Source organism: Punica granatum, chromosome 8, assembly GCF_007655135.1.
Source record: "Punica granatum isolate Tunisia-2019 chromosome 8, ASM765513v2, whole genome shotgun sequence".
Taxonomy (NCBI): domain Eukaryota; kingdom Viridiplantae; phylum Streptophyta; class Magnoliopsida; order Myrtales; family Lythraceae; genus Punica; species Punica granatum.
The window spans coordinates 9,635,511-9,654,910 of record NC_045134.1 but is presented as its reverse complement, the minus strand read 5'-3'; the positions used below and the strand labels follow the sequence as shown (position 1 = coordinate 9,654,910).

The window sequence follows — 19,400 nt, the reverse complement described above, 5'->3', positions numbered from 1 at the left end:
AATGAATAATAAATTTTTTTCAGGCTGAACCATAATATCCAGAAGTCCAATTAGGCCCCGACTAATCCAGTCGAGCCGGGTCGGCCCACTACAAGGTAAATCTCTACCAGTTTAGATTTTCTGCATTTACAAGAACTCAAATCCAAGACCTTACTTAAACAGAACAAGATTCGAACCGCTTAAATAACACATGTTGGTATGAATAATGAAAATTAGTTCATTGTCTGGAAAAAAAAAGGGGGGGTTCTTAAAATTATTAAAAATTTTCACAATTTTGCTTAATATTTAAAAGATCCCACTGTTTCATATATCGTATTGCACTTTGATAATTTAATATTACTATTTAATCAAAATGAATATATTAAATTTTGAGCATATATGTCGACTGAGTACCATCAATAGTTCCTTACGTCCATGCAAAACCTTTAATTATTGTTTTATTTTTGGGTTAATTGCCTAAAAAATACAAACTTTTCACATTTCATTAATTCTAACACAAACTTTTTTATTGACTTGAAAATGCACGAACTATCAATTTGATATCAATTTTAACACGTCTCAACTTTTTTATTAATTTAAAGAAGAATCTATGACCACACCCTCTGATAGGGGTAGCCGAGGTTGCCAGTGACCTTATGGGGGCAGCGGCAGACCCCGATGAGATCCTCATTTCCTGAATTTGAAAAAAGAAAAGTAAAATCCAAAAAAAGAAGAAGAGGGTAGGCGGTGGAAGTCTCATCGGTTGCTACCATCCCCTTAATTGGGGTGACCGAAGACTTTTGCAATCATGGGCAACCCCGATTGGGAGATCGGTGATTGTTGTTGAGGCCCATTGATAAAAAAAAGAAAATGGAAGTTGTGCTAACATTGATATCAAATTGATTGTTTGTGTATTTTTAGGTAAAACAAAGCTTGTACTAGAATTAATAAAATGTGAAAAGTTTGTGTTTTTTAGGCAATTAATCCTTTATTTTATGATAATCTCATTACTTTTAGTAGATATATCAGGCTTTATTTAAACTGCTATAATAAATTTTCTTCTCGGTATGAACTCTGATATCCAGAAGTCCAAATGGCCCCAACTAATTCAGTTGAGTCGGGTCGGTCCACTACGGAGTAAAGCTCTCACAGCGTGTATTTTCTGCATTCATAAGGACTCAAATCCAAGACCCTACTTAAACGGAATGAGAGTTGAACTACTTGAACCAACTTACGTTATTAAATTGCTATAATACTTTGATTACCAACACATTTATGCTAAATCTTCAATTACTTCTATCTCATATTTTTTTTATTTACTACATATAATTATGTTTGTGAAGGCTCATAGAAACTCAAAATTGTTCGATGAATGTAATCAACCTGATAGCAAAGTCTTCAATTAAAAAAAAATGTCGATTGTTTTTTATTATATGTCAAAAATTGTAGTAACACTTTAAGCATAGCTTATTAGCGTGTATATCAATTTTACAAAATTTATAATATTTGTACTAAAGTATAAATTGCACATTTGAAAGTTTTGTTAGACACTATACGATAAAATAACTAATTTTTATAAGTACGACAAAATATTCACATTGAAAAAAGTGGATGATATAATATTCTCAGAAAAATAACTCATACAATGCACGGTTTTCAAGTCTAGTAGTATTACAATCTTTTGTTAAGTGAATAGTTGAGGTCAACATAATTAATAATGAAAGACTCTAGGTGGATCAAAAGAGGAAAATGGATATAATATAGTGGCGCACATCCTGACTTATTGACTTAGAGATTTCAAGTTTGATACTTAGTAGGACTATTTATGTCTATTTATTAGTTATTATACGAATTGCCATGAAACTCACCCAATCCAGCCGTGCTCCTTGGGGTGTGGTCCTACATATCAAGTACAAATTCGAGAAAAAAATGGTGTGACTGAAATTAAATTGCATTTATGGGAGTTTGTTTTTAAGTGAAGTTCGAAGTTTACATAGTATTTGATGATATTTGTTTTGTAGAGGTTGTAAAAGTTAACCATTGTAATCATTTTTTCGATATAAACCCTAATATTATGAAGCTCAATTGGGCCTTAACTAATTTAATCAAATCGAGTCGACCCATTAAGAAATAAAGCTCTCTGAGCATGAATTTTCTACATTCACATGGACTCAAACCCGAGATCTTGCTTAAGTGGAGCAAGCGCCAAACCGCTTGAACCAACCCATGTTGGTACTATTGTAATCGTTTGTTCAAGTTAGAACTTTACAGCTATGGACGGTAATGACTTTGAATTCAAAACAGGTGGAATTGTTAGATTACAACGAAAATTACGGTTGTGAGATCCACAATCATCTCTGTAAAAATAAATCATATATTATATTATCATCCACATTCCCCTTAATCCAATACAATTTACCAAACACTGCAATCTCACATTTCAACTTTTAACCCAGTAAAAAATTTCTATAGTCAAACTTTCCCTCCAATCTTCACAATCCATGTAATCTAATAATACTCGAATCAAACGCCCCCTTTCTGGTACTAGCACAACGCTATGGATTTTCCCAGTGCGTGTTACTTGAGAAGATTTTGCATATTGAGAATCAGTGACCATAGATATGCATTTACTCGATGGTCATGTGCACGCATGGAAGAGTCGATGTCGATAATCTACTCCACGCCATGTTTAATTGAAGCGAAATTTTTACCAGAAATTGGCTCAGAGTCCATTTCATCGAGTCCCGCAATACTTATGGGGTGTTGAAGTTGGGCCTCCTATCTTTGTTGAACTATTTCAAATCTATGGTATTGTAATCTCCCGTTTTCGATTTAATGGATACTCATACGCTGTCTGTGGATGTTTTCATGGCCTTGAGGGTTTTACCACATATATTTGGTGTCATTTATTTTTCGATTTCTCCTTATTCTAATTTCATTTGGGCATCTTGTTACAACAAGTGATATCAGAGCATAGGTCTAGGAGCTATTGAAGATGTCAGGCGCGAGATTCGATGTGGATAAATTCGATAGGAAAAATAACTTCAAATTGTGTCGGATAAAGATGAAGGCTTTGCTGGTGCAACACAACCTTAAAGGAGCACTGGAAGGAGAGCATAAGAAGTCGACGACCCTATCACCGGATGAAAAGATCGTGATGGATCTCACCAACGTCAATATCAAGATAAGTAACGAGGATCAGGCCGTATTGCTGCTGAGCACTTTGTCCGAGTCCTATGAGAGGTTCATCGTCACCATGCTCCATGGGAGTACAAGTATCACCTTGGAGGATGTCAATGCCGAGTTAAACTTGAAAGAGATAAGGTGATTGGTTACCGAAAGAGCAACGGTGAGGGACTTATCGCAAGGGATAGAAAGAACTGTCCAAGACGAAAAGTCCAGGCAATGATGAATATGGTGGTGACGGAGCAAAGCGATGGAGAATATGATATTTTCAGAGTTGCAGTGGATGAGGGGACAAAAACCCTTACTACATCGAGTCAGTCAGGTATACCGTGGATCCTCCATTCGGGTAGCTCTTGCTATATTTGTCATGATAGAGAATTGTTTGGCGCTTATTGGTCAATAGAGGGTGGTAAAATTCTTATGACTGATGTTGTTGAGGCTGTTAGAGTTAGAATCGAGATGTGTGATGGTAGTGAGGTAATATTATCATATGTTAGGCATGTCCTAGGTATAAGAAGAATTTTGATTTCGTTAGGAAGTCTTGATAATCATGGTTGTAAGTACAGGATCTAGGACAGAGTCTTGAAACTCATATTAATGATAGGGGTGCTGCTGGAAGGACTTTATATCTTGTAGAGTAAATCCGAATCTACGTAAGCAATCGAGTCAATTCTCGAAGAAAAGTACTTGGATGTTCTCAGGCACGGAAGGGTGAACCAGTGCAAGGACTACATAATGGTTGCTAAGTCCTCGAAATCCTTCATGAGAAGATATGTTGTTTTTGATAAAGCTGCCTTGACCAAGCTGTGTAAGAGCGTATCCTGGGTGAAGGTTGAGCCTTGTTCAAAGACGACATCTCCGAAGAATGTGGAGTTTGAAGACTCGAGAACACTTATACCCCAGCATGTGGTGATAGAGGATATTCAGACCGAAAGGTCGGATAAGAGGCAGCATTCTCTATGGAGTAGTTCGGGAATAAGAGACAAGTAGGGAAAGTAGACAAACCTCTGAAGAAATGTGAGCTTGGAGAACTAGTGGTTTGAAGAAAGCTGAAGTCGTATCAAATTCGACTTGTCTCATTATCGGTGAAAATTTTACAGAAATTCTAACGAAACTCGACACTTCTAAGAAGTCCAAGAGTGGCTTGGACTTGAGCGGCGCGTGCAAGAGTTGAGGTGAAGCTTGTGAGGGATGTGATGGAGCAATCGAGTATGAGAAGCTACATAATGCTTTGACTCGATGCGAGCCAGGGTGGAGATTTGTTAGAGGTGTCTCGTATCAAGCCACGAAGACTCGAGGCACAAACCAAAGAGAAGGCGTCTGTGAAGTATGCTGAGGCACAAACCAAAGCGTGCTTAGGCACACTTTAATTGAGGTGCCATAATTTTGGTGCGAAGGCACCAATTTTTCGTGCTGAGGCACGGATGGTCGAGTGCAAGATATTCACACGATTTTGTTTTCATTTTGGCGTGATTTTGTTGCAACTTAGAATCTATTCAAAGAAGATATTTTCCTAGGTGGTTTAGAGATATTTTTAGATATATTTTAGAGGATATATGGGGTCTTGTAATATATAAATATGTGAAGAGCCTTGGAAGACAATTGGCATTTGTGTGAGTATCACGTGTAATTCTCTCAAGAAGTTCTCGGATTATTCTCTTGAGATCTCTGCAGTTCATAGAGTAAGAGAGTTGTGAGAATTGAGGGGTGCGTTTGGATTCAGAGTTAAAGTAACTTTAATTTTGATTTTGATTTTGATTGTGGAAAAGGACAAATGAGATGTGATTATAAATTTGACTTGGGAAACATGTGTTTTTGTTGTGTAGTGTATTAAGTTAAAATTAAAGTTAAAATTTTTTACTTGGAAAATGTGTGTTTTGTTGCGTAGTGTGTTGAGTTAAAGTTAAAGTTAAAGTTAAAGTTAAAATTAAGTGTCTTTCAATCCAAACAGAGCCGAGAGAATTGTAAGACTCTTCTCGGGTTGGGTATTGTAACGTGGGCTGAGAAACACGAGTGAGATCTTTGTTGTAATCTCCTATTTTCGATCTAGTGGATACTCTTGCTCCGTCTGTAGATATTTCTCTGACCTTGAGAGTTTTACCATGTATATTTGGTGTCGTTTATATTTCGATTTCTCGTTATTCCAATCTCCTTTGGGCATCTTATTACAATATATGGTTTGGTCAATATCTGCAGTTGGAAATGTGATTTTCTCCAATAATTTAATAGGTGCTTATGAAAATCATTGTTGATTATCTTCTATTTTAATTTGAAGTATTAATTTTAATTGCAACAGTTTCAAATTGTTATCTCTCAATTTTCGGGTGCTCGTTCCATAATCCAAAAGTCCAATAAGCCCTGACTATTCCAATTTGAGCCAAGTTAGCCCATAAAGGATTTTTTCCATTCATAAGACTTCAAACTGAGACCTTCCAAATACTTCTGTTTATTCTAAAATTAATACTTATTTTTCAACAATTATATTTCAGCACTTTCGTATCAACAATAGTACTCATAACTTTCGTATCAACAATAGTACTCATAAGCCAACCGTTAAAAGGCACGAAACCACCATCTGCTTGCGGCTGCAACTTGTATGGGCATTTTGTGATGATTCTGGGCTATCGGGTGCACGCATTCTTTAGCCTGTTTAACCATTAGAGAGCCGAGAAACGAGGAAGCTTCAAAACTTTTGTTACATTCCGATATGATTTAATTCGTATTCTTCAGAACTTATGTCTCGAACCCGAAGGCATGAACTTATAAGGATGGTGGCTCGATCATCTTATATACGTAAGGATTTCTTTTCAATCTTCTGTTGTAGGAATAACTCGTATTCTTCAAGTCACAACACAAATACAATGTTGAAGAGTTTTTTCCAAATTCGTGGTAAATCGTACATCCGAAGGACTATATTTAAATATGGCAAATTCTAGGATGGAACATCAAATTATGTTCCATGGTGAAACGATATATTTTTCTAGTGCTTTAATATTAAAGACAACGTTTTGCCTCATAAATCTTTCAATGACGTCACAAATTCATTGAGCCATGCGCAAAGTACAATAAAATTGGAGAATCGCTTACGTGTTGATGGCGTGTCGTTGACGTGTATATAAATTAAAATCCGCTTACATGTTGATGGCGTGTCGCTAATGTATCCGGCTTATATTAGACCGATTTTTTTAAAAAAATTGACTTTTATGGTCCGGTTCGATGACATGGCGATGATGGGTGACGTAGTAGAATGTGATTGGTACATGTGGTAGGAAGATTCGAGAATAATGGTATAGTATTGTAGGCGAAAATTGTGAAATAAAAATATAAAAGGCTAAAAATATTATGGCGAAATATGTAAATAATGGACGGATGAGATCAAAAGTTGGTAAGATTTAATGGCTGAAATTAATATTCCATCATGAAATATAAATTGGGGTTCCATTGTAGAATCTATGGAAAAACTATCCATTTGGTCTTGTAATGTTGCTAACTTTTCTATTTTCATCCATCTTTTATTTTCGTCTTGTATGTTAGTTGCTTTTTTGATTTCGTTCTTCCTAACTTTTTCTTCAACTTTGCCTTGTGGGTGCAATATAAATGACAAATCACCCATTTTTTTATTTCATCCAAAATTAAAAAAGCCAAAAAATTAGAAAAGAAGGACAAGAATAAAAAAGAATTGAAGAACTAAGAACATGAACAGCAACGCAATATTACAACTTCTTCCTCTTCCTCCCGTAACAATGCCAAAGTAACTAAGGAATCAAACTTTCGTACATTTGCCTTTCAGCTCTCCATTGTTTAGTCTTCTAGTCATGTGAAATGGAAGCTCAATTTTTGACTTTCTGGGATCTAATGCAAAATGTTCGAAAATTTCATAAACTCCTAAGAGAAAGGCCTGAATTGATAAAATGACAAGGAGAAGATATGACCATAGGAGTGAACAAGATGATGAAGACTGAGCAGGGGGTGAGGATTCTAGTTTACAATCTAGCATATTGCCTTGGAACTAATTCGTTTATGGGATGAATATGCTTCAAAAGCTAAAGAAATGGCACGAGGCATGATGAGACGGAGAGTGCAGAAGCAAAATTTGGATTTTGCTTGATTAAATTAGGGTTTTTATTAGTTTGGTGATTTTACAATTCAGTTGCAATTGGAATTTCAATTGAATTGGATTTGGGTAGTTGATTTGTTTGGAGTCCATCACGAAGAGGAAGACGAGATGCCACCGCTGCTGTTGTTCAGCTTCTACTTTCTTTGTTCATCATTTTTTTTTTACTTTTTCTTTTTATATTTCTTGATATTTTCTTAATGAAAACCAATTGCTCGATCTGGCTCAAGTGGAGCAAATGGAAAATAGTTGATGTGTCATTCATGGGGCACCCATGGGGAGCCAACTCACTAAAGTTGGAAAAGTTAACGAAAGGACCAAATGAGAAAAGCAATATAATGTATAGGACAAAAATAGAAAAGAAAATAAAAAAGGACGAAAATTAGAAAAGTGAACAATCAATAGTTTTCCTTATATATTTTTGGGGGCAAAACGTCTCTCCGCACATATTAATTTCATTGTGTCCAAGGGAAGTGAAGATCAAAATCGAGACCGTGGGCGTCCTCTCTTTGTCCGACGACACCGTCCTCCCTAACGGCCCACAGGCAGAGATTATTGCACCTATTGTTGTAATCCCTGTCCTCCGAGTAAATGACGAAGGCGACCCCTCTGCCCTGCCATTGCACCGAGCAAAGGTAAATTGTCTTCCCCGGCTGGCTGGGCGTTATGTCTATGCCGTAAGTACCCCCCTTCACGATCAGGTGGTCTCCGAGGTCGACACCGCTGGATGATTTGCAGTGGATATTGAATCCCACATCTGCACCATATATGGGGATAACCCTCACGCTTGTCACAAGCGGTCCCCGCTGCGCATCGGCAAAGATGGTCCCTTGATTCCACAACATCAACAAGAATACGAGGATGATGGGGGAAGCATATTTCTGAGACATGCTAATCATATATTGATTATTATGAGATTAGATGAATTGGGCTGAAATCTCAACTTACTGTTGGAGGTGTTCTGTATTGAATTAAATAGAGTTATACATAACATATTTTAAGAAATAAATAAATGCAGAATAATTACGTAATTATGATACTACAACTATACTAAAAAGGTTAGGATTTGAAATCACTATTTCCTCTATTAATTATATTGTTTGGACGGTCAGTGTACTGTACGAACGTGCACTCTTTTCTAGGGATGAATTTCAAGTCCTAGCCCTCTGTGTGCGTGTGTATATATATCCATGAATTCTTATGTATAGTAAGTGACTATACAAAAAAAAAATAAGAAAGATAATTTTGCAAGCTTCTTCTCATCCCACTCCAGGTATAGATTGTACATATTTGCCAGGGAAAATAACATCACACAGTACGGACAGTTTTCACACAAATTCAAATAATTTCACTATATAGTACAAATTTTTTTTTCACTGTATAGCACGTCGTCAATATTCCGTCAAAAAACGGACGGCGTGCTAACGTGATGACTTTTTCTGGGGTGATTTTGTAGAAATGAAAACTTGAGGGACTTAAAACCAAATAAATTAAATTATTGAAAATTGAAATCGAAGGGGGGAAGGGCTGGGATTGGGAATGGGATCGGAGAAAAAGGGGTGGGCGCGCCCAGTGCGTGGCTGGGGAGAGTGCCCTCGACCTCCCCAATTTGGGATCCCGGCCGGTGGGATCTATGCATTCTGAGGCAATAAAATTGGACCCGGCTCAGTTCTGCACTTTTTTGTTAGTAGATACAAATTGAAAAGATCAATTTCAGTGCACACCCATAATTTTTTAGAATACTGAGAGGATTTCACATTTCTGATCTAGCAATAATTTATTCATATTCATCTCGGGGTAAAATCCCCCTACACACATATTATTTTCATGTCATACTAATGACAATTGGATCTTTCATTCATCTTGTCCAAGGGAAGAATATATCGGGGTTGTCCTCTCCCTCTTTGTACCCTGAAACACCGTCCAACCGGACCTTCCACAGGCAGAGTTCATCGCAACGATTGTTGAGATCTCTATCCCCGTTGTAAATCTCAAAGGAGAGCCCTCTGCCCTCCCAGTTCAGTGCATAGTGAAATAGCGTCGATCCCCATGGCGTTATGTTGGGTTTGAATGAGAAGCTGTAATAGCTCCCTTGCGCGATAATGTGGCCCCCAAGGTCATCGTCGCCTGATTCACAGTGGATACCAAAACTTGATTTGCCAGGATAGTCTGGAACTATTTTTACGGTCGTCTTTGCATCGGCCACGATGGCTCCATGGTTCCAAAGCATCAACAGGGATATGAAGACATTGACGGACGAACCATATTTCTTAAACATGCTCGTATGGGTCAACCTTTTGGCCTCAGTACTAATTTTTGTAATAGAAAAGTTTCAAGGCCGGGCCATCTGCTTATATATGCATATAACATGCATGTCTTTCTTCTTAAAGTAAGTGAATAATGCATGTCAGACTTGTTTCCTTTGTAAATGATATAATCGCTGAAAATAAGGAACAATTATATTGTTACCTATATAGATTGTATACAAGGACAGTGCATGTTTAGTATCCCGAATTTTAATTGGGATTTGATAAGGATGGGATGCCATTTATACTCGATTTTTTACTTGAAAGTTTAAATTTACAGTTCATTAGGCTGAGCTATTTCCATGACAAAATCTACAATCATTACTAAATACTTGACTCAAATACCCTCATTCACATTTTAAGTGAACCGATGAGCTAATCCCCAAATTCCCAAATCCTCTCTTCCAACTAATCACTTTTCCTATTTGGCAAGGGGTCACTGAGGTCACCGGCGAGGCGGATTGGGCGTGTGCCACCAGCAAGGCCCCACCACCCCTTCCATTCCGAGTTCGACCGTAATTTTTTTCTTTTTAATTTTCATTTCCAAATATTTTTAACTGGGAAAAAATTTGGGTGATCTAAATGGGTTGGGTTATGGATCTTAAAACCCATCCGGCGAACCGAATCCAAAATTAAGAAGAGAACCGACTCTCCACGATTGGCTTTTTTTGGGTAACCCGAATTTAACAAATTCTTGGGAGGGAAATTGTTGTGTAATTTTCCTATTTCTGCAGCAAACTCACTCACACACTCACACAAGGATACAAAGATAGAGAGAGAGGTGAAGGAATAAAGAAAATGTATATTCACTCACTGCATAATAGAGTTTTGAGTACAAGAAACAAACATAAAAGGAGAGATAGTACAGAAACTGCCCTCACGTACAGGATAACTGCAAAACTGCTTCTGCACACCTGTCCTACAAACCTTAAAAATAGCTACTAAAAGTAACAGTAAAAGATAATGCAGCCTAATAACTTAAATGCAGATAAACCAAGCAGAACGACAAAGATAAAATTAATGCAGCAGCACTAAGACAATACTCTAACAAACTCCTCCTTGGATCAGAAGCTACTGCAAACTCCAAACTTCTGCATGAAACATTTGACCTTATGTGCAAGTTGGACTGCACCAGCTTCCCTTCTAACCTGAAAATGTTGACTTACTCATGCCTCTTCCAAAGCCTAGATTAAGGAGGTGTTCATCCATCTTGTTGTACCAAGCTTTAGAAGTCTCTTTTAATTCATAAACTTTGTTCTCCCGCTTTGGCACTTGAAAAACTTCTGATGAGCCCTCAAGATCAAACTTTGTATTGGGCTCTAAAATAGCCAACTCCTCCTTCATTGCAATCATCACTCTTTTATCAGCTTTGCCTTCTTCTTCTCCTGCAACTTCTAAAAATGCAACTGCATCTGCTATATTGCAGCTTTGTTGCTCGTCTGCAAGCGATGTAATCCCTTGAACAGACTGATCATCATCCACCTTAGACTTCATCTTCAGTGGATCCAAAGAAAAAGACTTATTCTTCATTGGAATCTCAAATAATTTCCGACACTTTGAATCATAAATCAAACATTTTTTCTCCTCAAACATCACCTTGTATCCTTTCTCTACAAGCTGACCAACACTAAGTAAGTTTTAGTCTATTTGAGGCACAAACAACACTTCAGTAATCGGCTTAGTACCACCAGGACCCTCAATCAATACATCTCTTTTCCCTTCAACAGCAATGAAATCACCATTCCCTATTCTCACTTTTGACTTTATTGATCTGTCTAACTTACAAAACAAGCCTTCATTGCCTGTCATATGGTTAGTACTACCACTATCTACAAGCCAGCCATCCCTATATGCATTTGAAGTAAAGCAAGAGACCACAAACAGATGCTCTACCTCATTTGCTGTTGCAATCTGTGCTTCTCCAAAATGATGATGCTGCTCCCTACAAATCCTCTCTACATGCCCCATTTTGTGGCATTTTATGCACTTTACATCATGTCTCCTCCAGCATCTAAAATGAGGATGACCCTTCTTCCCACAGTGCTTACAAGGATCTGTATAAACCTTGCTATCTCCAACATTTGAACTCGTGCTCCCTTGGTTGTTTGCAGGATTTTCTCGCTTCACTTTGGCTTGTAATGCACTCTCTACTGGCTCTTCTCTCCTCATCATTCTCCTCTATTCTGGTGCTTTTAAAGCACTTAGAACTTCAACAAACTTCAGATCTAACTACTCCTTAGTATTCTCAAGAGAGGCAATTGTTGCCTCATATCTCTCTAGCACTGAAACAAGTAGTTTTTGTACCAAACTGCTATCACTTAAATCAGTCCCTAACACCCTTATCTTGTTTGCTATCTCCACAAGCTTGTCTGCAAATTGCTTCACAGTCTCATCATCCTTCATTTGCAGCCTTTCAAACTCTCTCATCAAGTTAAGGACTTTCATACCTCTAATCCTCTCATCTCCTTCATATTCAGTTTTAAGAAAATCCCAAATTTCCTTTGCAGAACCAAGTCTCATGATTCTAGTAAAAATAGTAGGAGAAATTGCAACATAAAGACAAGACCTTGCCTTAACTTTCCTGGTGATTCTTTCCTTGTGATACCTGATTTGATTCATGGTTGGTTTGTCGGGAAGAGAGGCTACTTCATAATCCTGCTCTACTGCTTCCCACAAGTCACTGCCCTCCATGTAGGCTGCCATCTTTACAGCCCAAGCTTGGTAGTTCTCCCCATCAAATACCAGTGGTGCTATGGCAGAAAAACTACTCGAACATGCCTCCATCTTGCCTTAAACCTCTATGGATTCATACTAGAAAGAGATTTACTCAAACTCACTCACAAGGCTCTTAAGCACACAGGATCTTACACACTCACAAATCTCTCAAACACTCATTCACAGGCCCCTCAAGACCATTTACAGCTCTGATACCACTGTTGTGTAATTCTACTGTTTCTACAGCAAACTCACTCACACACTCACACAAGGATACAGAGATAGAGAGAGAGGTGAAGGAATAAAGAAAATGTATATTCACTCACTGCAGAATAGAGTTTTGAGTACAAGAAACAAACATAAAAGGAGAGATAGTACAAAAACTGCCCTCACAACTGCAACCTGTCCTACAAACCTTAAAAATAGCTACTAAAAGTGACAATAAAAGATAATGCAACCTAATAACTTAAATGCAGATAAATACAACTGCTTAACCAAGCAGAACGACAATGATAAAATTAATGTAGTAGCACTGAGACAATACTCCAACAGAAACGTGAAATCATATAGAAAAAAAACACTAACAAGATTAAAAACTGACTTAATTATATACTTAAAACCTGAGGGGGATGTCAGAATGATGAAACATCATAGAAGGATCGCAACGCATGCAAAGTGAGGAAGAGAAATTGGAACTAGAAATCGAAGAGTAAATGGAAGAGGTGGAAGAAACGGCTTCTGTGAGGCAGAGACCAGTCTCAAACTCAAATAACTAAGGCAGATCAACGATTAACGACACTATTCTCAATGTACTTGGTGGAAATTCCACGGAAAAAAAAAAGAGAGAGCTTTTATGCCAGATATCCCATGGTTTCACCCGTTTTTCAAATTTATCTCATGGTTTAAAAATTACCCAGAAAGGCCCATGGTTTACATTTGATTCAAAATCTATTCGGGTGTTAATTTTTCCGTCAACATTTAATGGCGCTACTGATATGACACGTTTTACATTTAATGACACTTACATGGAACATTAGTGGCCTATCCTTGTTATCGTGGACCATTGCCCATGATATATTTGAGAAAAAAAATAAAAACTACATGATAGGTTTTGGAAGAAATAAAAATCACGGGGGTAGATTTGAGAAAAAATAAAAACCACATGATAGATTTGATTTGTTGATTGAAACTTATCTTTCTCTGTGTGTGTGAGAGAGAGAGAGAGAGACTAACGAGGGGTTGGATCCGCTAGTAAGCTGGCAACAAGTAATAAGGCAGGTCCAGGGTTCGACTCTCTCGGGGGTCGTCATCTTGAGTTTAATGGCGGGCCCCAGGCCGTACAATACACAGCTCGGTGGATTAATCGGTTGCTACGACTCCAAACACCATCGACAGCAAAAGAGAGTGAGATTGCCCATCGAGTCAGTGAGAGAGAGAGAGAGAGAGAGAGAGGAAGACAGGAGAAGCAAGAAATATATTAATTCAGCCCCCAAAATCATCCATTTGTCTCCCTTTATATAACAACTGAAGAGCAAGAAGCAGCTACGAGATTCGCAGGAATAGAAGAGAACGAAGAATTCACCATGATATATATAAACCATGCATAATATCATGAAAACGCGGTATATTGTTGAAAGGTTCTGCGCATTTGTCATTTCAGTAAGTTGCAAATTCTAGTTTACCCGAGTAACTTTGTTTTCGCTTGGAAACAATAAGTACTGATTTCAATAGTATCGAGTGATGTGGACTAGTCACTGCACTATTGGGGCTAAACATCCGTTTGGTTTCCCTTGAAATTAAATTTTAGCTCGGCTCTGTTAGTTATGTATACATATAAGGATTTAATTATGATAATTTTTACTAAAAAGAAAAAAAGAAGAAATAATTAAGAAAATTAAATATTTGACCACTACAATGATACCTTTCTCGTCATCACTCTTCATTCATTTTATATAAGCAAAAGTTGTATATAGTATCATTTTGCAGTAACAAATATGCACGTAAATATCAAAATGATAAAGCGAAAATTGAGACTTATCTTCCTGTCCTTGCATAGATAGCTAAAAATAAAATATGCTAATTTCAAAATTCTTTCTAGGACGTGAGAAGAAATCAAAATAAGGGATAAAGATGAAAATAATCAAAATTTTGAAGAGAATTCTTAAAAGTGAGAAAAGAAAAGGGTTAAAATGAGGGAAAAATAAAATAAAAAGAAGAAAATGGGGACAAATGGCTTTTCGGGTAACGGGATAGTTGGCTTCCTCCCCTGGCAGTGGACATGCACTATTCAATGAGAAAATAAAAATTTTAAAAATTATGAAAATATTGTAGCTTGACATGTGTTCAATTATACAACAGTTTTGTTTTATAGATTATAGATAGATAGATAGATAGATAGATAAGAATAAAAAATTCCAAAATAAAAATTTTAGAATTTTCTTTGTGTTGCGTAAATAAATATTATGAACTAATGCACGCAGTGGAATATAGTAGAAAGCTTAGATGTGCTGTATCATAGGATCTAGCAATAATTTATTTATATTCAAGTCAACCTACACACGCTATCTCCATTCATAGCAAGGGTAATTGGGTCGACTTCCATTCATCTTGTCCAAGGGAAGTATAAATCGGGGTTGTCCCAATGCTCCGCGAAACCTGCAACACCGTCTGGCCTGACCTTCCACAGGCATATTTTTTCGCACCTGCCGATGAGATCCCTATTCTCATTGTACATCTCGAAGGAGAGCCCTTTTCCCTCCCGTTCCACAGCGCAATGAAACAGTGTCGTCCCCCATACACTGGGGCTGAACTTGAAGCTGTACAAGCTCCCCTGCACGACAATGTGGCCCCCGAGGTCATCATCTCTTGATTCACAGTGGATAACAAAGTTCGAGCTACCGGGATAGTCAGGGACTATTTTTATGGTTACCTATGCCGCATCGGCCACCACGCAGATGGTTCCCTTTTTCCACATCATCAACAAGGATGCGAGGATGATGGAGTGAGGATATTTTTGAAATATTCTCATATTGATGAAGTATTTGGGCTCAGTCCCACTCTTTACATATGATAACATGCATTTCTTCTTAAAGTAAGTGACTCATATCAGACTTGTTTCCTTTCTAAATGGTTACAATCTCAGAGAAATAAGGAATATATAAATAAATTTTACGTACATACAAAGATCAGGTTTAGTTGTAACCGAAAAAATGACCATGTTTAGTATATGTCCCAAATTTTAATTGGGATTTTTTTAGGTTTGGGATTTGATAAGGATATTAGGATAGGATACTTTTTTATTTCATATTTAGTTGACAATATATTAAAGGGTGAGCAAAATATCCTCATTCAATCTTCAAGATTTATATAAATTTGTGAACTAATCTCCTGATTTTTCGCTCTTCCAACCAATCTCTTTTTCCTATTTTACTTCACCAATTATGTTCTAAGTTCTCTCTCTTTTAATTATACTCCAGGATCTCATTAATATGATATCTTACGAGAAAATTATACGGTCATTAGTTTGTATCTTTGTCAACTTTTCTGTTTTCTTTTTTTTTTTCTATTCTCATTCTATACTTTTCAATACTTTTTTTTATTTTTGCCCTTCTATTATTTATTCCGTGACGTATGAGATAGATTCTTGTGGGTGCAATATAAATGACACATCACCCATTTTTATTTTATGCACAAAAAAAACCTAAGCAATATAGAGTTGAAATGAAATCAGTAAAAAAATTCAACTAGTTATTAAAATACAATTCATGTTGACCTAGAGGTTACAGGTTCAATACCTAGTGGAATTATCTGTATCCATTTATTAGTTATTTATGATTTCTTTTTCATTGTATTAGACATTGTGCCTCGTTTGTAACCCAAAATAACTCAAGATTTCTTAGAAATAAACTTTAAAAAAAATAAGAGAAGCCAAAAACATTGAAAAAGTAAAACATGAAATAAATAAAATCAAAGAACAAAGAATAAGAACAGGAGCTGAACAGGAATCCAAGGGGAAGGCGAAATGGTAAAGTTGGATTCCTTCTAATTTGGTTTGGTCTTATCTTTCAATGAAGCCAATAGCTAATAAGATCGTTTCATATAAGATTTTCACTAATAGAAGAGTGTTGGAGTGAAATTTGGTTTTTGTTAGCCTAAATAATTCCACAAGTTGGTTTCAATTTAATTTTCCTTTAACTTGAAAAATTGATTTTACCCTGCTACTTGTGTTCATCTTCTTCTTTCTTTGTCCTTTGACTTTTCTTTTTTGTTGACTTTTTATATTTTAATTTTACAATCAAGTCAAAGGAGGGATGAAAAGAAATGTGGTGAGTTAACCCATAGGAAGCCAACTCTAAATGGAGAATAGCTGATGTGTTACGCCATATGATCTCGTCGCACCTGCTGATGAGATCCCTCTTCTCGCTGTAAATCTCGAACGAGACCCCTTTGCCCTGCCAGTCCACTGCGCAAGGGAACAGCATCGTCCCCCATATGTTGGGGCTGAACCTGAAGCCGTGGAAGCTCCCCCGTGCAATAATGTGGCCCACAAGGTCATCGTCCCTCGATTTGCAATGACCGAAACTCGAGCTGCCAGGATAGCCATGGACTATTGTGACAGTAACCTCTGCTGCATCGGCCACGATGCGGAGGGTTCCCTCATTCCTCATCATCAACAAGCATACGAGGATGATCGAGGAAGCATATTTCTCAAACATGCTCATAATGATCGACTGCTTGGGCTCAGTCTGACTCTTTAATTTGTTGGAGATAAAGTCAAGTCCTTGAAGGTCGGGAAGTAACTTGCAACTTTTGAAAGGTCGGAGGCAAAGCTTTCCTACGTTCAACTGTTTTTAACTCTAAATGTTTGATAAAGAAGATGATGGATATTTTATTTTGTAATTCGCTCTTAGCTAGAAAGCATGGGGTGTAGTATTGGAGTCTAACGATATAAGATTCATACGAAGAAAATTCATACATATTCTCACAAAAACACTTAAGGCACTCGATTTTGTGATGCACTTTGAACGAACATAGATTATTATATGCATATATATTGTTTGTATAATTTGTTGTCCGTATCTTACCTGCTTTTTTTGGTATAGATAAATTCTTTACATAAAAGTATGAATTTTGTTATACTTATCAGCCATTTTAAATCATGTTTCAGTAGATTTAGAAAATAATATACCAAACGCTTTAACAGTTTTCAGGAATCAGTAATTATTTTTCAATAATTCTCTTTCAACACTTCTATTCAATAATAGCACTCCCAAACCAACCCTTAAAAAGGTTGCCCCCGCCAGCAACCATCCAGCCTAAGAAAGGATGCATTCTAGTCTCTTTTTTTATTTTTTACATTTAAAAAATGTTTTGATTTTGTGAATTCCACGTAGACATTTAAATACAGCTGGAAAAAGATTAGATGTTGTTAGTGTCTACGTCATCAACAATTGGTGCCTAGTTATGATTCAAGCAAAATTTATAGGAACAAACGTTATAAAAAATGAGAAATCTAAAGTGAAATTTATAGGACGCGGCAAGACTGATTATTGGAGATGTTTCTTCATTATTCATATAGTAATGATAATTTGGTCTTCCATTCATCAGAACCAAGACTGATTATTTGGAGATGTTTCTTCATTCATGTAGTAATGTTGGATTCCTCCATTTCGCTGCGGCTTCAATTTTATCCTATGCTCCCATATATATATATATATATATATATATACACCTTGGCTTCCTCTCCTAGTTTAGTACTTGAGTCTTCTCCTTCGATGAAGCCAACAGCTAATAGGAGAGCGGGCACTGGTCGGTAAAAGGAGAGTGTTGAAGTGAAATTTGGGTTTTATTAGTGAAAATAATTTTACAGGTGGGTTTAAATTTGATTTGAAATTTTGATTTTTCTCATTCTTCCTCCGTTGATTTTTCCTTTTCTTTGTTGACTTTTTATATTAAAATTTTAACATAAAGTTAAAAGGAGGGATGAAATGAAGAATCGTAAATTAACCCATAGGAACCCAACTCGGCACATGTGTTTCCTTACACACATGCTATCTTTATTTCATTAAAATGATAATTGGGTCTTCCATTTATCTCGTCCAAGGGAAGAACAAATCGGAACTCTCCTTGTGATTCTCTGGGAACCCCACAACGCCGTCCGGCCTGACCTTCCACAAGCAGAGTTTGTCGCACCTGCTGATGAGGTCCCTCTTCTCGTCGTAAATCGCGAACGAGACGCCTCTGCCCTGCCAGTCCAATGCGCAGTGGAACAGCGTCGTACCCCATACGTTGGGGCTGAAGTCGAAGCTGTAAAAGCTCCCTTGCGCGATAGTGTGGCCCCCAAGGTCATCGTCCGCTGATTCGCAGTGGATACCGAAGCTCGAGCTGCCGGGATAGTCAGGCTCTATTCTGACGGTGACCGAATCGGCCTTGACGCAGACAGTTCCTTGGTTCCACAGCAGAAACAAGGAGACGAGGATGAATGAGGAAGCATATTTCTCAAACATGGTCATATTGATTGACTGTTTGGGCTCAGTCCCACTCTTTGTTGGAGATAAATTTCAAGTCCTGGCCATCTGCTTATATATACACACAGGGCTTGCATCTTTCCTTTTAAAGAACGGAATAATCTATTAAATGGAGTTATAAATGGTAAATATCTCCATATATTATATTAACTTAATTACCCCATTTCAATTTAAATAGAGTTATAAATGGTAAATATATGCATATATTAGACTCTCACTCTATTAAATAGAATTACAAATGGTAATATATTCATATATTATATTAAGTTAATTACCCAATTATATTTAAGTACGGGGCTTGCATCTTTCTCCTTGAAGAGCGGAATAATCTATTAAATGGAGTTATAAATGGTAAATATCTCCATATATTATATTAACTTAATTACCCCATTTCAATTTAAATAGAGTTATAAATGGTAAATCCATCCATATAAATTGACCATGCCATTGAAATACATTTGACAAACAAATTAAATGGACAAGTTGTTACTATATTATTAATAATTATCATAGTAATTAAAATTGACACGACATTTATAACATATCAGAGCATTAACTTTTCTATTCCACGAA

At 36.9% G+C, this 19,400-nt stretch overlaps 4 protein-coding genes across 4 annotated transcripts; all 4 read right to left on the bottom strand.

Annotated features, from left to right (window-relative positions):
- Nucleotides 1-7,734: 7,734 nt before the first annotated feature.
- On the bottom strand, nucleotides 7,735-8,169 carry LOC116188714 (S-protein homolog 2-like). Its single transcript, XM_031518199.1, has one exon. The coding sequence runs from the start codon at nucleotides 8,167-8,169 to the stop codon at nucleotides 7,735-7,737; it is 435 nt and encodes a 144-aa protein (XP_031374059.1).
- A 968-nt stretch (nucleotides 8,170-9,137) lies between these two features.
- On the bottom strand, nucleotides 9,138-9,557 carry LOC116188713 (S-protein homolog 5-like). The gene has a single exon (XM_031518198.1). It carries the CDS (start codon nucleotides 9,555-9,557, stop codon nucleotides 9,138-9,140), a length of 420 nt encoding a protein of 139 aa, XP_031374058.1.
- Nucleotides 9,558-11,814: 2,257 nt separating this feature from the next.
- On the bottom strand, nucleotides 11,815-12,369 carry LOC116188712. The gene is made up of 2 exons (XM_031518197.1): nucleotides 12,191-12,369; nucleotides 11,815-12,109 (listed from the first exon to the last, which is right to left on the bottom strand). Exons 1-2 carry the CDS (start codon nucleotides 12,367-12,369, stop codon nucleotides 11,815-11,817), a joined length of 474 nt encoding a protein of 157 aa, XP_031374057.1.
- A 6,020-nt stretch (nucleotides 12,370-18,389) lies between these two features.
- LOC116188711 (self-incompatibility protein S1-like) lies at nucleotides 18,390-18,806 on the bottom strand. Its single transcript, XM_031518196.1, has one exon. It carries the CDS (start codon nucleotides 18,804-18,806, stop codon nucleotides 18,390-18,392), a length of 417 nt encoding a protein of 138 aa, XP_031374056.1.
- Between the last annotated feature and the right edge of the window lie 594 nt (nucleotides 18,807-19,400).